General features: G+C 42.7%; 1 protein-coding gene across 2 annotated transcripts in view; it reads left to right on the forward strand.

The window, feature by feature from the left end:
• The first annotated feature begins 10,408 nt into the window (after positions 1–10,408).
• LOC144683733 (U3 small nucleolar RNA-associated protein 14 homolog A) overlaps positions 10,409–17,772 on the forward strand; it is a 51,129-nt gene continuing 43,765 nt past the window's right edge. The window contains exons 1-2 of one of the 2 annotated variants that reach the window (XM_078547065.1): positions 10,409–10,950; positions 15,664–15,739. In XM_078547065.1, the coding sequence (XP_078403191.1) occupies positions 10,910–10,950; positions 15,664–15,739 (117 nt within the window). In that variant the 5' untranslated portion in view covers positions 10,409–10,909. The other variant, XM_078547064.1, reaches the window with a different exon arrangement.

Raw genomic sequence — 17,772 nt, forward strand, 5'->3', positions numbered from 1 at the left:
CTGACATGCTGGGCTGCCCCATGATTAATGATGGGGATGTTTGTGGAGCCTCCTCCTCCGTTTAGCTGATTAATTATCCACCACCATTCATGACGGGATGTAACACGACTGCAGAGCTTTGATCTGATCCGTTGGTAGTGGGATTGCTTTGTTCTGTCTATCACATGCTGCCTCAGCTGATAAGCATGCATTTAGTCCTTTGTTGTATCTTCACCAGGCTGGCATCTCAATTTTAGGCATGCCTGGTGCTGCTCCTGGCATGCCCTCCTCTCTGAACTCTTCACTGAACCAGAGTTGATCACTCTGCTTGTTGGTACTAGTAGAGAGAGGGACATGCCGGACAATGAGGTTATAAATTGTGGTTGAATACCATTCTGCTGTTGCTGATGGCCCATAGCGCCTCATGAATGGCCAATTTTGAATTGCGAGATCTGTCCCGAATCTATCCCATGTCGGTGGTGCTGCACCGGACAATGCAGGGCATCCTCAGTGTAAAGTCAGGACTTTGTCTCCACAGGGACTCTGCGTGGTCATTCCTACCAATTCTAAATTGGACAGATGCATCTGCGACAGTCAGACTGTTGAGGGCAAGGTCAAGTAGGTTTTTCTGTCTTATTTGATCTCTCACTATCTGATGCAGGCCCAGTTTTGCAGATATGCCTTTTCAGGACTCGGCCAGGTCTGTTAGTGGTGGTCTACCAAGCCACTCTTGGTGGTGGGCATTGAAGACTCCACCCAGAGTACATTCTGATCCCTTGCCATCCTCAATGCTTTTTCTGAGTGGCGTTCAACATGGAGGAGTACTGATTCATCAGCTGAGAGGGGAGGGGGATAGTGGTAATCAGCAGGAGATTTCTCTGTCCATGTTTGACCTGGTACCATGAGACCTGATGGGATCCGGAGTCAATGCTGAGTCCTCCCAGGGCATCTCCCTCATTCTGTATACCACTGTGCGACTATCTCTGGTGGGTCTATACTGCCAGTGGGACAGTACATAGCAGGGATGTTGATGGAGGAGTCTGGAACTTTGGCTGTAAGGTGTGATTTGGTCAGTATGACTATGCCAGTCTATTGCTTGGCTAGTCTGTGAAACAGCTCTCCCAATTTTGGCACAATCCCAAATGTTAATGAAAAGAATTATTTTATTAATTTAATTTAATCTCCGGAGCATTAGTCCAGGCCTGTGGATTACTAGTCCAGTAACATTACCATTATGCTACCATTCTATTTCTGCCTGGGCCACCTTCACATTAGAGTAATTGCACTAATTCAGCTTTTTCTTTCCCTGTACTATCTAATATTATCCTCCTCAATTATTTATCTATTTCCTTCTTAATTGTCATGATAGGATAGTTTCAGTAGCCATTTGTGTTAACACATTCCAAATTCCAGTAACTCTTCACATGAAACATTTCTTTCAATTTCCTCATTTATGCTCTTATAACTCATTGTATGTTTATGCCCTCTTATTAATTATAATACCATGTCAGAGAAGGTGGAACTGAAGCAGAAAATTCACAATACTGGAAGATCCTGCCTCCCGAGATAAGGAACCAACCTAAGACTGGAGGCCACTACGCTGAGTCAGATGTGGTGTCCAAATCTCTTAAAAAAGCATTAGTTGTTGAAAACCTCCATTGAATTTTATATATAATTCTGCATTGGACTGTTGTGGCTATCTTCTTAAATGCAGAAAAAAAAACTTCAGTGGATCGGCTGCAATTAACATATACAAAATTTGTAATGATTCCCTATGCTATTGAAATGTGAGAAGATACTACATAAATGCAAGTTCATTTTGTTGCTTTTGTTGCTTCTTAGTCCTTTATTCCATCAGCTTGCTCTAGTCACCATTCTTCATGTATGAGCTCAGATTGTGTGCTAACAGGCTATCCAACTACAAGAGGCATTGCAGTTGAGATTGGTCCTCTTATCACCAGATAATCCTTGCATTCACTTTCTAGATCTTGTCCCTGGTGAATAATCATAAGGAAGAACTTAGACTATTCTTTTGTCCCACTCTGGGCACTTTGAGGCTGATAGTTCTTTCCTGTAGGTAGAACATTGTATTGTATTGCATTCGGGTGTTGCAATTGCATTGGTACTAATTACAAAAATCTTTGATTCTACTTTTTTCCAATTTCATATCTTGAGCACCAAGTTCAAAGTCCTTTTATTTGTTCTTACTACGTTCCTGTTAATATAGTCTGCACAGAATTCAATGTCGCCACCTAATCAAATAATTTAATGTTTTAAAAGTTAGAAGTGTTCCTGTAAAATAACAAAAACAATAACATAAAGCTTAGCAGTAAATTATGTAAAGGATAACAGCTGGTGGTGAAGTACATATAAAGCAATAGACATCTGGTAGTTAATTACATGTGACAAAAGATACCTGGCAGTAAGTTATACAAGAAGTAATTTTATCAGACTGCTTTGAAAACACCATAAATGAAGCCTGAGCAGTTTATGAACTCATGCAAAATCCTGACTTTGAATTACTATCATAAACTCAGTGCAGCTACTGAACTGTTATTTTTTAAAAAGCATCCTTTGGCTTTCTTACCTTTTCCTATTATTCTGTAGGCATGATGAGTAAGGTAAATGCAAAGTGATGTAGGTTAAAGTGTAACAGAGCTGTTACTTATGTAAGACATGAAGTTGTATGGCATCAGATTACTGCCCCACAAGTCACTTTTCATAAGCAGCAGATTAGAGAAACAAAGTACGTAGTTTATGTTATAATACTTAAAGTATATTGTATACAGTGCATCTCTATATAATCTATACTGAATGTTTAAACATCACATTGTAATATGTTCTTTTTGTATTATGAACCACTTAGCTCCTGATTTGATTGCCATTGTGAGATTTGGGACTCAGATCCCAGAGGCATGTGTCAGTATTTACAACTTTACCCAATACAAATCGGGAGTTAATAATTATACCTTTAAAATCATGTTTTTACATGTGTGATACTATGCAGGCAATTTTAACCTAACCAGCATGTTGGGAAAGAAGTGAGTTCCAAACTTCCTTTGTGCGTCGAAGTCCTACCTAATTTTACTCCATAAAGGTTTAGCTCTGATTCTTACACTATGTGCCCTATGACTAAATCCTGTTCCTATGTTCCTAAGGAGGCTTAATCTTAAAGTTAGGGTTAGGTCATTAAGGAGCAAAATCAGGAAGTAATTTTTTACACAAAGGAAGTAGAAATTTGGAATTCTTTCCTCCAAAAGGTTGTGAATGCTGGCTCAATTGAAATTTTCAAGACTGAGACGAGCAGATTTTTATTAGGTGAGGTACAGTATACAGATTAAAAGCATTAAATAGGGGTGAGCTGGTACCAATCAGTCATAATTTAGCTAATGGACAGAACAAGCTTGAGGGGCTGAATCGTCCTGTTCCTATGTTCCAACACTTTGCTAATTACTGGGAGTAAGCTGATGAGATATATATTTGATTGGGTTTATCCTGCTTTTTGTGGGCAGAACACACCTGGGCAATTTTCCACATTGTCGGGTAGACGTTAGTGTTGTAGCTGCACTGGAACAGCTTAGTTAGAGGCACAAGTAGTTATAGTGTAACTCATTATTCTAAACAGTTACCAACCTCAAGTGATTAAAATAAAAGCCCTTTGAGTACTATGGATATTTTTCATTAATATAGCTGCCATCTGAGTTTCCATGATATGTTGATTCCTTGACAAATATGGTTCAGTTGATAACTTTCAGTTCATGCATACAGCTCGCCCCATGGTATCAGGTTAATTAACAAGACAATGATTTTGCATGGGGCAAGGTACGCATGCAAACTGAGAGCTCATATTTGAGGTAATTTCTATATAATTTCAGCAGGAAAGTACATTATCATGGCAACCTAGAAGCTTAAAGTGATCGCAGATACTACAATAATTTACAGGAGAAAAAGTATCACCAGGAAAGAAATGATTGCAACTGTAATTTAGTCATCATTTATATCCCAAAAGAAATCATTATACTGAAGGGTACATTTCCTGCAATGGCAGCAATCATCAGATGGATCTCTAGACAGGAGGGACCCAGGACTGTGTAGCCTCAGGCATAGTAATGACAGCTCAGAAGCTCATAAGTTCTGTATTTGTATTATCTGTTAAATAATTCACGACCATGCGCTGCATGAGCTGACCTGCTAAATAATCCATACAAGGCTAAGTCATTAATTGTTATTTTTTGCAAGCTGATTTGTGATCAGTGATGTGCCATGTCAGGTTATTAATTTTTGGTGAAGCCTGAAAGAATTCACGATTACACTCCATCCATTTGAACGTGTGCATGTTGCTATCAGTAGGATAGATTTTCAACTTGCTACTTAGGCTTTGCAAATCGGCCATCTGATAAAGAAATCACCCAGTTTCCATTCCATTTCTTGGCTCAATTCAGTAATAACATGACAGATGATATTTGGTATTTAGCCTATTGCAACATTTGGTATATCTTGCAATTTTACTGTAGAAGCTTAAATGTTACTCTTTGAACACAATGCAATTTTCTGATCAGAACCAGGAATTTGGGGAGCCAATAACTGTGGATAAAAGCACTGTCCAGTGTAGTGCCAATTATACAGCAGCTTAAGATAAATGTCCAATTCCCTGGGTGGGGGCATGCTGTGTGACAGAGAGGCTGAAAAGATGGGAAAAGCCAAAAAAGCAAATATTTACCCAGTACATGCTACATATGGTAGCCATCTGTCTTGAAGGATGATGGTCTAAGCACCAAGGTAGTTCAGTTACTTTGCCATTTTGCAACAAAATGAGTGGCTGAAGAGCCCAATTCTTGAGCAACAATTCCTGCCACAATTTCTTTTTATTAATTCATGGGATGCAAGCACCACTGGCAAGGACAGCATTTGTTGCCCATCCTTAATTGCTCTTGAGAAGGTGGTGATGAGACACCTTCTTGAACAAGGCTGCAATCCATGTGATGTGGTGCATCCACAGTGCTGTTAGGAAGGGGGTTCCAGGTTTTTGACGCAGTGACAGTGAGAAATGATGCTGTAGTTCCAAGTCAGGATGGTGTGTGGCTTTGAGGGGAACTTGTAAGTTTGCATACATCCTTTTTCATAGAAGTCATGGGCTTGGAAAGTCCTTCAAAGGAAGCTTGGCGAGTTGCTGCAGTGTATCTTGTAATTGGTACATGCTGCTGCCACTGTGCACTGATGGTGGAGGGTGTGAATGTTTAAGATGGTGGATGGGGTGCCAGTCAAGTGGGCTGCTTTGTCCTGGATGGTAGGAGCTGCACTCATTCAGGCAAGTAGAGAGTATTCTATCACATTGCTGACTTGTGCTTGTAGATGGAGGACAGGCTTTGGGCAGTCAGGAGGTGAGTTACTCACCTCAGAATTCCCAGTCTCTGACCTGCTCTTGTAGCCACAGTATTTATATGGCTGCTCCAGTTGAGTTTCTGGTCAATGGTAATCCCCCCAGCATGTTGACAGTGGGAGATGGTAATGCTATTGAATGTCAAGTAGAGATGGTTAGATTATCCAGAACCTGGAGTCAAAGTCTGAGGATATGGGGGGTAGACCATTTAGGACTGAGATGAGGAGAAATTTCTTCACCCAGAAAGTGGTGAGCCTGTGGAATTCGTTACCACAGTAAGTAGTTGAGACCAAAACATTGTATGTTTTCAAGAAGGAGTTAGATATAGCTCTTGGGGCGAAAGGGATCAAAGGGTATGGGGAGAAAGCGGGAGCAGGCTATTGAGTTGGATGATCAGCCATGATCATAGTGAACGGCGGAGCAGGCTCGAAGGGCCGAATGACCTACTCCTGCTCTTGGTTTCTATGTTTCTATCTCTTGTTGGAGATGGTCATTGTCTGGCACATGGGTGGCACAAATGTTACTTGCCGCTTGTCTGCCCAAGCCTGCATGTTGTCCAGGCCTTGCTGCATATGGGCACCACTGTTTCAGTATCTGAGGAGTCGTGAATGGAACTGAACATTGTGTAATCATTAGTGAATATCCCCATTTCTAACCTATAATGGAGGGAAAGTCATTGATGAAGCAGCTGAAGATGGTTGGGCCGAGGACACTACCCTGAGGAATTCCTGCGGCGATTTCTAGGGAGTGAGATGACTGACTTCTAACAACCACAACCATCTTCCTCTGTACTCGACATGACTCCAACCATTGGAGAGATTTCCCCCGATTCCCATTAATTTCAATTTTGCCAGGGATCCCTGATGCCACAAAAAGTCAAACGCCACCTTGACATCAAGGACAATCCCTTTCATCTCCCCTCAGCTCTTTTGACCATGTATGGACCAAAGCTGTCGAACACAGGAACCAAATGGCCTTTGTGGATACCAAACAGAGCGTCAGTGAGCAGGTTTTTGCTGCCTAAGTGCTGCTAGGTGTCGATGACACTTTCCATCACTTTGCTGATAGCCAAGAGGGGGATATTGGGACAGTAATTGGCCGGGTTGGATTTGTCCTACTTTTTGTGGATAGCCCACACTGGCCAATTTTCCACATTGTCGGGTAGAGTGTTGTAGCTGTACTGGAGCAGCTTGGCTGGGGGTTGGCGGGGGTGGGGGAGTGACTAGTTCTGGAGCACAAGTCTTCTGCACTATTGCTGTTACGTTGCCTGTGCCCACAGCCTTTTCAGCATCGAGCACCTTTAGCTATTTTTTGATATCACGTGGAGTAAATCGAATTGGCTGAAGACTGGCATCTGTGGTGCTGGGGACCTCTGGAAGAGGACAAGATGGATTATCCACTTGGCACTTCTGAATGAAGATTGTTGCAAATGCTTCAGCCTTATCTTTTGCATTGATGTGTTGGGCTCCCACATCATTGATGATGGGGATATATGTGGAGGCTCCTCCTCCAGTGAATTGTTTGGCACGCAAGTAGTCCTGTGTTCTAGCTTCACCAACTTGACATTTCATTTTTAGGTATGCCTGGTGCTGCTTCTGGCATGCCCTCCCTGCATCCTCATTGATTCCCTGGCTTGGTGGTAATGGTACAGCAAGGGATATGATAAGCCATGAGGTTACAGATTATGGTTGAGTACAATTCTGCTGCAGCTGATGGCCCACATCACCTCATAAATGCCCAGTCTTGAGTTTCTAGATCTGTTCAAAATCTATCCCATTTAGCATGGTGCTACACAACATGATGGAGAATATCCACAATGAAAACAGGACTTCGTCTCCACAAGGAATGTGCGGTGGTCACTTCTACTGATACTGTCATGGACAGATGCATCTGTGGCAGGCAGGTTGCTGAGGATGAGGTCAAGTATATTTTTCCCTTTTGTTGGTTCCCTCACCACCTATAGCAAACACAGTCTAGCAGCTATGTCCTTTCAGACTTGGTCAGCTTGGTCTGTCGTGGTGCTACCAAGCCACTCTTGGTGATGGACATTGAAGTCCCTCACCCAGAGTACTTTCTGTGCCCTTGCTACCCCCAGTGCTTCCTCCAAGTGGTGTTCAACATGGAAGAGTACTAATTCATCAGCTGGGTGAGGGGGGTGTGGGATGGTTGCGGTATGTGGTAATCAACAGGAGGTTCCTTGCTCATGTTTGACCTGATGCCATAAGACTTCATGGGGTCCAGAGTCCATGTTGAGGACTCTGAGGGCAACTCCCTCCCGACTGTATACCAGTGTGCCGCCACCTCTGTTGGTTCTGTCCTGCCGGTGGGACAGGACATACCCAGGATGGTAACGGTGGTGCCTGGGACATTATCTGTAAGGTATGATTCCATGAGCATGACTAAGTCAGACTATTGCTTGACTAATCTATGAGCACATGCCCCCAGATGTAAGTAAGGAGCACTTTGCAGGATCGACAGGACTGAGTTTGCCGTTGTAGTTTCCGGTGTGATGGAATACTCTCCTCTTGCCTGGATGAGTGCAGCTCCAACAACACTCAAGAAGCTTGCCACCATCCAGAACAAAACAGTTGCTTAATTGGTATCCTATCCACCACCTTAAACATTCACTCCTTTCACCATCGATGCATCGTGATTGTATATCATCTTATATCTACAAGATGTACTGCAGTAACTCGCCAAGACTTCATTGACAGCAACCCCCCCCCCACCTCCCAACCTGCAACCTCTGCTTCTTAGAAGGCCTAGGATAACAGGTACACAGGAACATCACCACCTGTAAGTTCTCCTCCAGTCACACACCATACTGACTTGCAAATATATTGCAGTTCCTTCATTACCGCTGGGCCAAAATCTGAGAACTCCTTCCTGCACAGCACTGTGGAGTACCCATACCACCATGGTTGCAGCAGTTCAGAAAGCAGTTCATCACCACCTTCTGAAAGGCAATTAGGGAGGGGCAATAAATGCTGGCCATGCCAGTGATGCCAATATCCCACGAATGAATGGAAAAAAGGGGAAGGTGGTGTATGAAAAGTGTGTTTCTGGAGCAGCATTCAGAATATCAATGGCCAAGGCACATCAATCTCTGCCGTCAAAGTGAACAAATCAGCACAAAGAAAGATGTTCTCTTTCCTTCTGATGTTGGCTGAGCATGTCAATGCCAAAAGCATCAATCCCGCCACATGGCTACAGTACAAAAAAATATGAATGATCTTACCAGAACTGCCAAAGTTCTTAAATAAAAACAGAAAGCACTGGAAAAACTCAGTCAGCCTGGAAGCATCTGTAGGGAGGGAAACAGATTTAACGTTTCAAGACCAACGTGACTCTTCTTCGGAACTAGTCATAAAAGAGTTATATTGGATTCAAAACATTAATTTTGCTTCTCTCTCCACAGATGCTGCAAGACCAGCTGAGTTTTTCCAGCACTTTCTGTTTTCAGATCTCCAGCATCCATAGTATTTTGCCTCTATTATGCCATAGTTCTAATTTTGAATAGAACAAACACTGTAATACTACACTTTTTCCCAGCACTTCCAATCCTGTCTGCCCTTCCCAGGACGATTGCACAAGCCTCTCATTCAGTCAGAATGGACACTTTGTCACACCTCCCTCATCTTACACTCAAATACAGAACACTTGCTACTGTCCACAAAATTGGCATAAATAACCTTTGTGTCTTTACCAATATTAAACTCTCAACCAACATTGCTAAAACAAATTATTCAGTCATTTGTCTTAATACTGTTTATGGGACCTCACATTGCACAAATTGGCTGCTGTGTTTTCTTACTTTACAACAGGGTCCCTACTTCAAAACACCTCATTGGCTTTACAGCAGTTTGAGAATTCCAGAGGTGGTGAAAGGTGCAATTCTTCCTTTTATTTTGTTTGAACTTGAATAAATTTCACATTTCTGTTCTTTTATTCTTCACAATATAGACACTTCCTTTCATCCAACAACTTCTCTTTTTCCACACTTCCTGCCATTTCCTCTCCACATGAACCATAGAAAAGTTACAGTGCAGAAAGAGTCCATTCAACACATTGTGTCTGCGCCAGCCAAAAAGAGAAAAAAGAAACTAGCCACTCATTTTAATCCCACTTTCCAGCACCTGGATCATAACCTTGAAGGTTACAAGTTTCAGATGCAGATCCAGGTACTTTTTAAATGAGTTGAGTGTTTCAGCCTCAACCACCAACTTAGGCAGTTGTGAACACTATGCTAACCTATTTTACACTTCTGCAATCCCTTCTTGTTGCAGGACAAGCTGGTGCATAATAGAAGGGAGACAGCAAGAATTGAGGGAAGAACAGCCACCTTAAACTTGCATTCCAAATAAGGATGCTAACATTGACATTTGATGTTGGAGTTTAAGAGGCTGGAGGCAATTCACAGCAAGGTGCTTGCCATTTTTTTTGACCTTGGGAAGGAAGAAATTGAATGTTGATTGAGATTGCTACAGGAATTTAAGTGAATGTGTAGGTCTCCGAGGTGATTGTTGGATATTTATTTGGATAATCCTCCCAGTCCAGTTGAATTGATAATGGTTACTTCCCTATTTGTTTTTTCAAGCAAGGCTTTATAGTTAAGGGAAATACATGTGTATTTTAAATCTCTTTATTGTTAACATTGTTCTTCATAACAAATTGTTTTAAAAATAAGTAAGTTTGCAATTTTAAAAGAAACAAACACCAAATATTATAGCCTTGTTACATTGCCGTTGTGGCATAGTGGATAGCATCCCTATGCTGGACCAGAAATTCCAAGTTCAAGTCCCACTTCTGGACCTGGTGATTATGGAAGGTGCATTCATATCATGGCCAAAAAAAGGTTGACTATCAGTCTGTAAATCTTTCCAATACATCTGATGGCAAACAGTAACAGCAGGTGTTTTATGGTCAGCCATACTACAGAAGGCAACGTCAAACCACTGGTGTACTTTGCTAAGCATAATGGACCAATCCAACCCATGGTTGCCAACGCCCTCTTAGGGCACGTACCTAAAGGGAAAGGAGTTACAAGGAGGGGGAGGAGTTACATGTCTGCAGCCGACCTTGCTTATTGAGTTGAAATAGCCAGTTTTTCACTTTGTCTGGTTTATAAAATGAAACCTAATTTAATGCACGCCTTTATTGAAAAAGCTCCCTCTATTCAAAATGTCTTTATTTTTCTGATCACAAATCTCATTTGATTGTTGTCTGCCGACACTTTAATAGTTTCATCCACATTAACAGGAGATCTGAAAGGATTATTGTTACGCTTTCGCCATATTTGTGTCGCCGTTGTTAAGGTTTATACGACATACGATGCATATAAACGTATCTTGTAGAATATCTGGGTCGCTCAAATCCGGAGGCCAGGGTGTCGGCCTGTCTCCATGGTTACTGCGTCCGGAGACCAGATTTACGACAGTCTTTGTGCCAGGAGAGATTTTGCGCCAGTTTGTCGTTAACCGGAAGTGTCGCTTGACGGCAGTTGTTGTTGCCTGGGCTCCATGTGCTGGAGTTTGAGAGGTGGTCGAGAGGATGGAGCAGCAGGACGGAGAGGGGGAGAAGGGATTGAGCAGGTGAGAGGGGGGGGTATTTCCCTGTTCACGGGGTGTGTGGTTTGTGGACAATCCTGCAGCAAGTCTATGGCAGCAGGAGGTTACAGCGAACAAGCTGGAGTCTCGGTGAAGACACATCACCCAGTGATTCAGAGGGACTGGTGAGGCCAAAACGTGCTGCAAAACGGTTCAACTTTCTGAGACGAAAGTTGGATGCTTCATTGCTCCTTTATCAGTGAAATTGCTGACTGTGGTTATCTTCAGAAAGAAAATTACATCTGGGAGCGGTTGGGGGGAAAACTACGCAGGCTGGGGAAAACTACGCAGGCTGGAAGAGTCTGATCCCCACCCCACAATCAAAATGTTAACCTGCCTTTCGGACTGACAGTCGCTATTTATTTGCACTAGTTTCGTTGCATTTTTCCCAGATGTTGAAAAAGATAGTTTTGGAGAGTAAATTGAATGAATAGCTCATTTAGAGATCTAACATAATGCGCAGGATGGCCTCCTGTATTGCAAAATTCTATGTTGTTTAACTTCTACCTATCATTCATTTTACTTTTCAAAAAAAAATGTTCATTTAGTGTTGCCACCTGACTGGTTTCAAATGGGATAATATGGTTTTCGAATCAGCCGTTCAGAATGTTCTTGAGATGTTATATCAACAGCAAATATATGTTTTTGAAATAGAAGTTTGGTATTTGCATCTACTTCTGTGGGCCTTGTGATTTACAGAAAATAAACTGCAGTTGTTGCGACAGATTTGATCCACTTGAATCTGTAGTTGTAAATTATGTGGTGAATCATCTGCTGTGTTTTCCTGCAAAATGCCAAGCATACATCTGACAATATAAGTTGGACTCGATTACTAATACTCTCTTTCTGGACTGTAAGATTTAATGCCACACCAGGACTTGAGACAATGCATTAGGCAAGTACTGTAGAAACACTGCTTTATTGAGGGTGCTATCCTTTGGATAAGACATTAAAGGAAGCTTCTTTTCAGGTGGATATTGACATCTTATTGCGCTATTGGATGAAGAGCAGGTGTTCTTTTGGTGCCCTCATCAAAGTTGCTCTTTCAATAATTGCCATCTGAAAACAAGCTTTCTAGTTATTTGTGGGTTAATGCCAGGGCAGAATGGCTGTATTGTTTGCCTGTGTGGTAAAAGTCATTCTACTCCAGAAAGTAATTAAATGTTTTGATGATTTAAGGACGCAGTGCTAAAGAAGTGCCAAGTATTTTTTTCTTGCAATCCATAGTGCACTCCTAGTCATGTTGTGTTCAGAAGTATAGGCTGTTTTTTGTGCATGTTCTTATTTTGATAACTATATTGTTTAGCATGTTTCCAGCCTTAATAAATCTGTTACGGGACAAACTACTGTATATATCTCAATGATGATCAGTGTACCTGGTCCTACCCAGTTTGTAGTATGGCCCTTTTTGCTGCTAGCCCTTGTTTCCTATGCCTTCCACTTTTGCTTTTTACTTCTCTGCTTCTATTTCGTTCCTAACTTTGTTTCCCTCTTGTGTCTCCCTGCTCCGGTTCCCACCCCCCTGCAAATCTAGTTTAAACCCTCCCCCACAGTACTAGCGAATACCCCTGCGAGGATATTGGTCCCGGCCCTCCTGGGATGCAACCTGTCCAGGTTGTACAGGTCCCATGTTCCCCAGAATCGGTCCCAATGCCTCAGGAATTTAAATCCCTCCGTCCTATACCATCTCTCCAGCCTCACGTTCATTTGGTCTATTCTCCTATTCCTGTTCTCGCTAGCACATTGCACTGGGAGCAATCCTGAGATTACTACCTTTGGGGCCCTGCTTTTTAATTTATGTCCTAGCTCCGTATATTCTGCTTTCAGGATCTCATCCCTCTTTTTACCTATGTCGTTGGTATCGATATGGAACCAATATGGACCACAACCTCTGGCTGTTCACCTTCCCACTTCAGAATGTCCTGCAGCCACTTAGTGACATTCTTGACCCTGGCACCAGGGAGGCAACATACCATCTTGCGGTCATGTCTGCGGCTGCAGAAACTTTGATCTCTTCCCCTTACGATAGAACCCTCTATCACTATTGCTCTCCCACTCTTTTCCACCCCCATCCCCATCCCCATGCAGCTGAGCCACTCGTGGTGCCATGGACTTGGCTCTTGCTGCTTTCCCCTGAGAAACCAGCTCCTCCAGCGGTATCCATAAAAGAAAATCTGTTAGAGAGGGAGATGGATTCAGGGGACTCCTGCACTACTTGTCTAGTGTTTTTACTTTGTCTGGCGGTCACCCATTCCCTTTCTGCCTGTGCTCTCTTTACCTGCGGTGTGACCACCTTGCTGTATGTGCTATCCACGAAGATCCCATCCTTGCAGATGCTCCACAGTGACTCTAGGCACAGCTCCAGCTCTGAAACACAGATTTTGAGTAGCTGCAGCTCGAGACACTTCCTGCACACGCGGTCGGTCACCCTGGGCACTGGAAGTGTCCCTGACTTCCCACATCACACAGGAGGAGCATTCCATTTGTCTGAGGTGTCCTGCCATGACTTACCCTTAATTTACTCCCTTTTATTTTACTTCCTCCAGTTTAGAGAATATTAAGGGCAGAAGAAATACTTAGCAGGTCCTACTTACCAAGGCTACTGCTCTGCTTCCACCTTTGCTGCATTTTTTCCTTTTGTACCCTTAACCTACTTTCCTCCATAAAGAATTGCTCAAGCTTTCTCTTTCCTTTCCTCCACTACCCATAAGTTCCAACTTGTGAAAACTCAATTGCCATTCTCCTGGAACAAGGTAACTCCCACTCGCTAACATCTGGTTTTGCTGTCCTGTTTGATCTAACTGCCTCCCGGCATATTACATTTCAAATCATCATTCTTATCTTTTAATCATGATGTGACATGACCCACCAAGTCTCTGCAACCTCCTCCAATTCTATAACCACCCCCTTCAACTCTCTCCTTCTGTCCCTGGCCTCTTGGTATATGCATCCCTCGATTGGTGGTGGCCATCTAAGTCTGAGTACCAATCAGCACTCATTTCTCCTGTAACATAAATTGTTATGGTTGTTTGAAATTTGGCATTCTTGCATTTGTCCTGATGAGTTAAAGGCAAAAAGCTTTAGCAACATGTCTCTCTTTTCAGCAATATTTAATTCCTAGACACTGGAAGTCCTTGCCTATACCTTACTGCTGCCTTCTCCTTCAAAAATACTTATCAAAACACTGCTATGACTAGGATTTCATTTTAGCCTTGGTGGCTTTCTAGTATGGAAAACATTTTGATACTGGCTTACTGAAGTTTTCAAACTAAACTGATTTACTAACAGCCAGCTTATATAAAGTACTCCCGTTGTAAATGTGGGGATATTTCAGCAACAAGTCTGTAAATACAATTGCAGTTTTCACATGAAGGAATAAATTCATTGTGAGATGCGTGTCCTTCACATGTTTATTGTACTGCCTTGTAGTACAGTTCACCCATTCAAAAGCCTAGATCATTCTAGATGCATCCTGTTAACTGTTTTATTTAATACAACACAACAGCTGGTCTGTGTACATTAGAATGACAAATACAGTACCTGTCTTTCACTGTCAATCACCTGGACTTCTGCATGTATATGATTGTGTTCCTTTCATTATACACATATAATCAGATTAATAGTGAGCATACTCAGACACCAGCAGGAGCAGTTTTGCTGCATGATCTCGTTCCGTTTCTGTATTGTTGGCCTGATTCCAAGACCAGTAGCAGCACCTAAACTGCTGTGATGCTGATGTAGTTCTTTGATTACCGCCCTTATGGGAAACTAGACCTCAGACTTTTCTGCGTTTCTTTCAGTCTTCCTTCTGTAAAGAGAGGAGAATGGATGTGCACATTTCTGTATCCAGAATACAGACCAAGAGTTCTCTTGCAAGTCATGTAGTTGTTTAACTAGATATTGGGCAATAAAAGATGCATTCTGAATCCTAGAGCAAGCAAGGTCTGTTTAGGAGTGACCGGTGACGCTGTGCTCAGCAATATTTTCCCCTTTCTCCCCTAACTTACATTTCCATCCAGTATTGTTGTTCTTCAGATGCTGGCGATTCTGTCAATTATGTAGAACTCTGTTGTCACTTCTTTTCATTTATTCCTGGGAAGTGGGTGTCGCTGACTAGGCCAGCATTTATTGCCCATCCTGAATTGTCTTTGAGAAGGTGGTGGTGAGCTGCCTTCTTGAACCGCTGCAGTCCATGTGGAGTAGGTACACTCACAGTGCTGTTTACATATTTATATGCAAGTTCTATTTCTCTCTGCAACCAACAGTGCAACATTTGTTTTCGGCTACACTTTTATGGTGTAGGATATTTGAGAGGTGGTCTGTTCAGGACAGCACTGTAATTTATATTTTGCTGGTCCAAATGGGTTGGCTAAGAGCTGAACCTTGAAGTATAGCAAAATGACTGCCAACTTCCAATGCTTGTTGCTTCTTAAAGCGGTGTTCCCTGCCTCTGGAAGTAGTACCATAGTGCAACTAAAGTGGGGTCAGGAACAGGTTTTTGTTATTCTTAGCTTGCTTGCATTCAAAAATTTTCAGTTGATTGGCAGAGGTTCAGTTGCCTTATTCAAATAATTTAACTGAGGTAGGCCAATGTTATCTAGCTTTTGTACAAACAGTCTGTTCTTTTGCAAAATAATTTAGCTTTGGATTATTCAAATCTGTGGATTGTGAATGACCTGGTATTTTTCTGATTTTCAGGGATTTACTTGCTTTTGGAATGGAAGAGGAGGATTTGTTTCAGACCGAACATGTCTTGACTGCCAGTGAGGATGAGGTAATATCTTGTTTCTCGCATGTTGTTTTTTAAAACTGCTGCCTTTGTCACTTTAAAGCAAAAATCTTCAAACTGTGTCCCATAGGTCATGTGCATGCTTCAGAAATCGGACAGTAAAGCTCACGTAACTCATTTCTATTAATGCTCCTGTTTATTATTCAGTAGTTTGCCTTGTTGAATTTTGAGAGCCTGGAGGTGTGGGAAGAGCTGTTTGTAGTGCTGTTCCCTTGTTGATGGTAAACCATAAATCAGACCAAGATCTGTTAACATTGGCAACTTAATAATGCAGGTTAATGGGAGCCTTGTTGTAGAATTGTTTTTAGGATTATTGAGAAAACAAGGCCCACAGGTCACCAGCCAGGTTAACTTAAAAAAAATGAGATCAATCAGCAATTAATAATCAGGTGATACATTTTCAGGTGGAAATACCTGGATGCTCAGAAGACCTGCAAAATCAGTAAATGTCAGTTTTATCTGTCATTAAACTCCTTAGCTCTACAATTGTTGAACTTCTTGGTGTGTGTGTGTGTGTGTATATACCAATGATTTAAAAAAAATTCTCCTCTCTGCTGTTTCTCTTTGAGTTTTTTTATATACATTTATTGATTGTGGGTGCTCCTGGCTAGGCCAGCATTTATTGTCCACCCCTAATTGCCCTTGAGAAGGTGTTGGTGAGCTGCCTTCTGGAACCACTACAATCCCTGTGGTGTAGGTGCACCCACAGTGCTGCTAGGGGTTGGGGGCGGGAAAGTTCCAGGATTTTGACCCAGCGACAGTGAAGGAACGGCAACATATTTCCAAGCCAGGATGGTGAATGGCTTGGAGGAGAACTTCCAGGTGGTGGTGTTCCCATGTATCTGCTGTCCTTGACCTTCTAGATAGCAGCGATCATGGGTTTGGAATGCACTGCCTAAGGAGCCGTGGTGAGTTTCTGCAGTGCATCTTGTAGATGGTACACGCTGCTGCCACTGTTGGTCAGTAGTGGAGGGAGTGAATTTTTGTGGAAGGGATGCCAATCAAACGGGCTGCTTTGTTCTGATGGTATCAAGCTACTTGAGTGCTGTTGGTGCTGCACTCATCCAAGCAAGTGGAGAGTGTTCAACACACTCCTGACATGTGCCTTGTAGATGGACAGGCTTTGGGGAGTCAGGAGGTGGGTTACTCGACGCAGGATTCTGAGCCTCTGAGCTGCTCTTGTAGCCACAGTAGTTATGTGGCTAGTCCAGTTCAATTTCTGGTCAGTGGTAACCCCTTGTATGTTGATAGTGGGGGGATTCAGTGATGGTAATGCCATTGAATGTCATGGGGCAGTGGTTAGATTCTCTCTTATTTGAGATGATCATTGCCCGGCACTTATGTGGCATGAATGTTACTTGCCACTTGTCAGCCCAAGCCTGGATATTGTCCAGGCCTTGCTGCATATGGACTTGGGCTGCATCAGTATCTGAACAGGTGCTGAATATTGTGCAATCATAAGCGAACATCCCCGCTTCTGACCTTGTGATGGAGGGAAGGTCATTGGTGAAGCAGCTGAAGATGGGTGGGTCTAGGACACTACATTAAGGAACTCCTGCAGTGATATCCTGGAACTGAGATGATTGACCTCCAACAGCCATAACTATCTTCCTTTGTGCTAGGTCTGACTCCAACCAGCAGAGAGTTTTCCCCCTGATTCCTGTTGACTCCAGTTTTGCTAGCGCTCCTTAATATCACACTCAGTCAAATGCTGCCTTGATGTCAAGGGCAGTCACTCTACCTCACCTCTGGAGTTCAGCTGTTCTGTCCATGTTTGAACCAAGGCTGTAATGAGATCAGGGGCTGAGTGACCTCGGCGGAACCCAAACTGGGCATCAGTGAGCAAATTATTGCTAAGCAAGTGATGTTTGATAGCACTGTTGAAGACCCCTTCCATCACTTTACTGATGATCAAGAGTAAACTGGTGGGCAGTAATTTTCCGGGTTGGATTTGTCCTTTTTGTGTACAGGGCATGCCTGCGTAATTTCCCACATTGCAAGGTAGATGCAAGTTTTGT

This window comes from Cetorhinus maximus, chromosome 8, assembly GCF_964194155.1.
Source record: "Cetorhinus maximus chromosome 8, sCetMax3.hap1.1, whole genome shotgun sequence".
Classification (NCBI taxonomy): domain Eukaryota; kingdom Metazoa; phylum Chordata; class Chondrichthyes; order Lamniformes; family Cetorhinidae; genus Cetorhinus; species Cetorhinus maximus.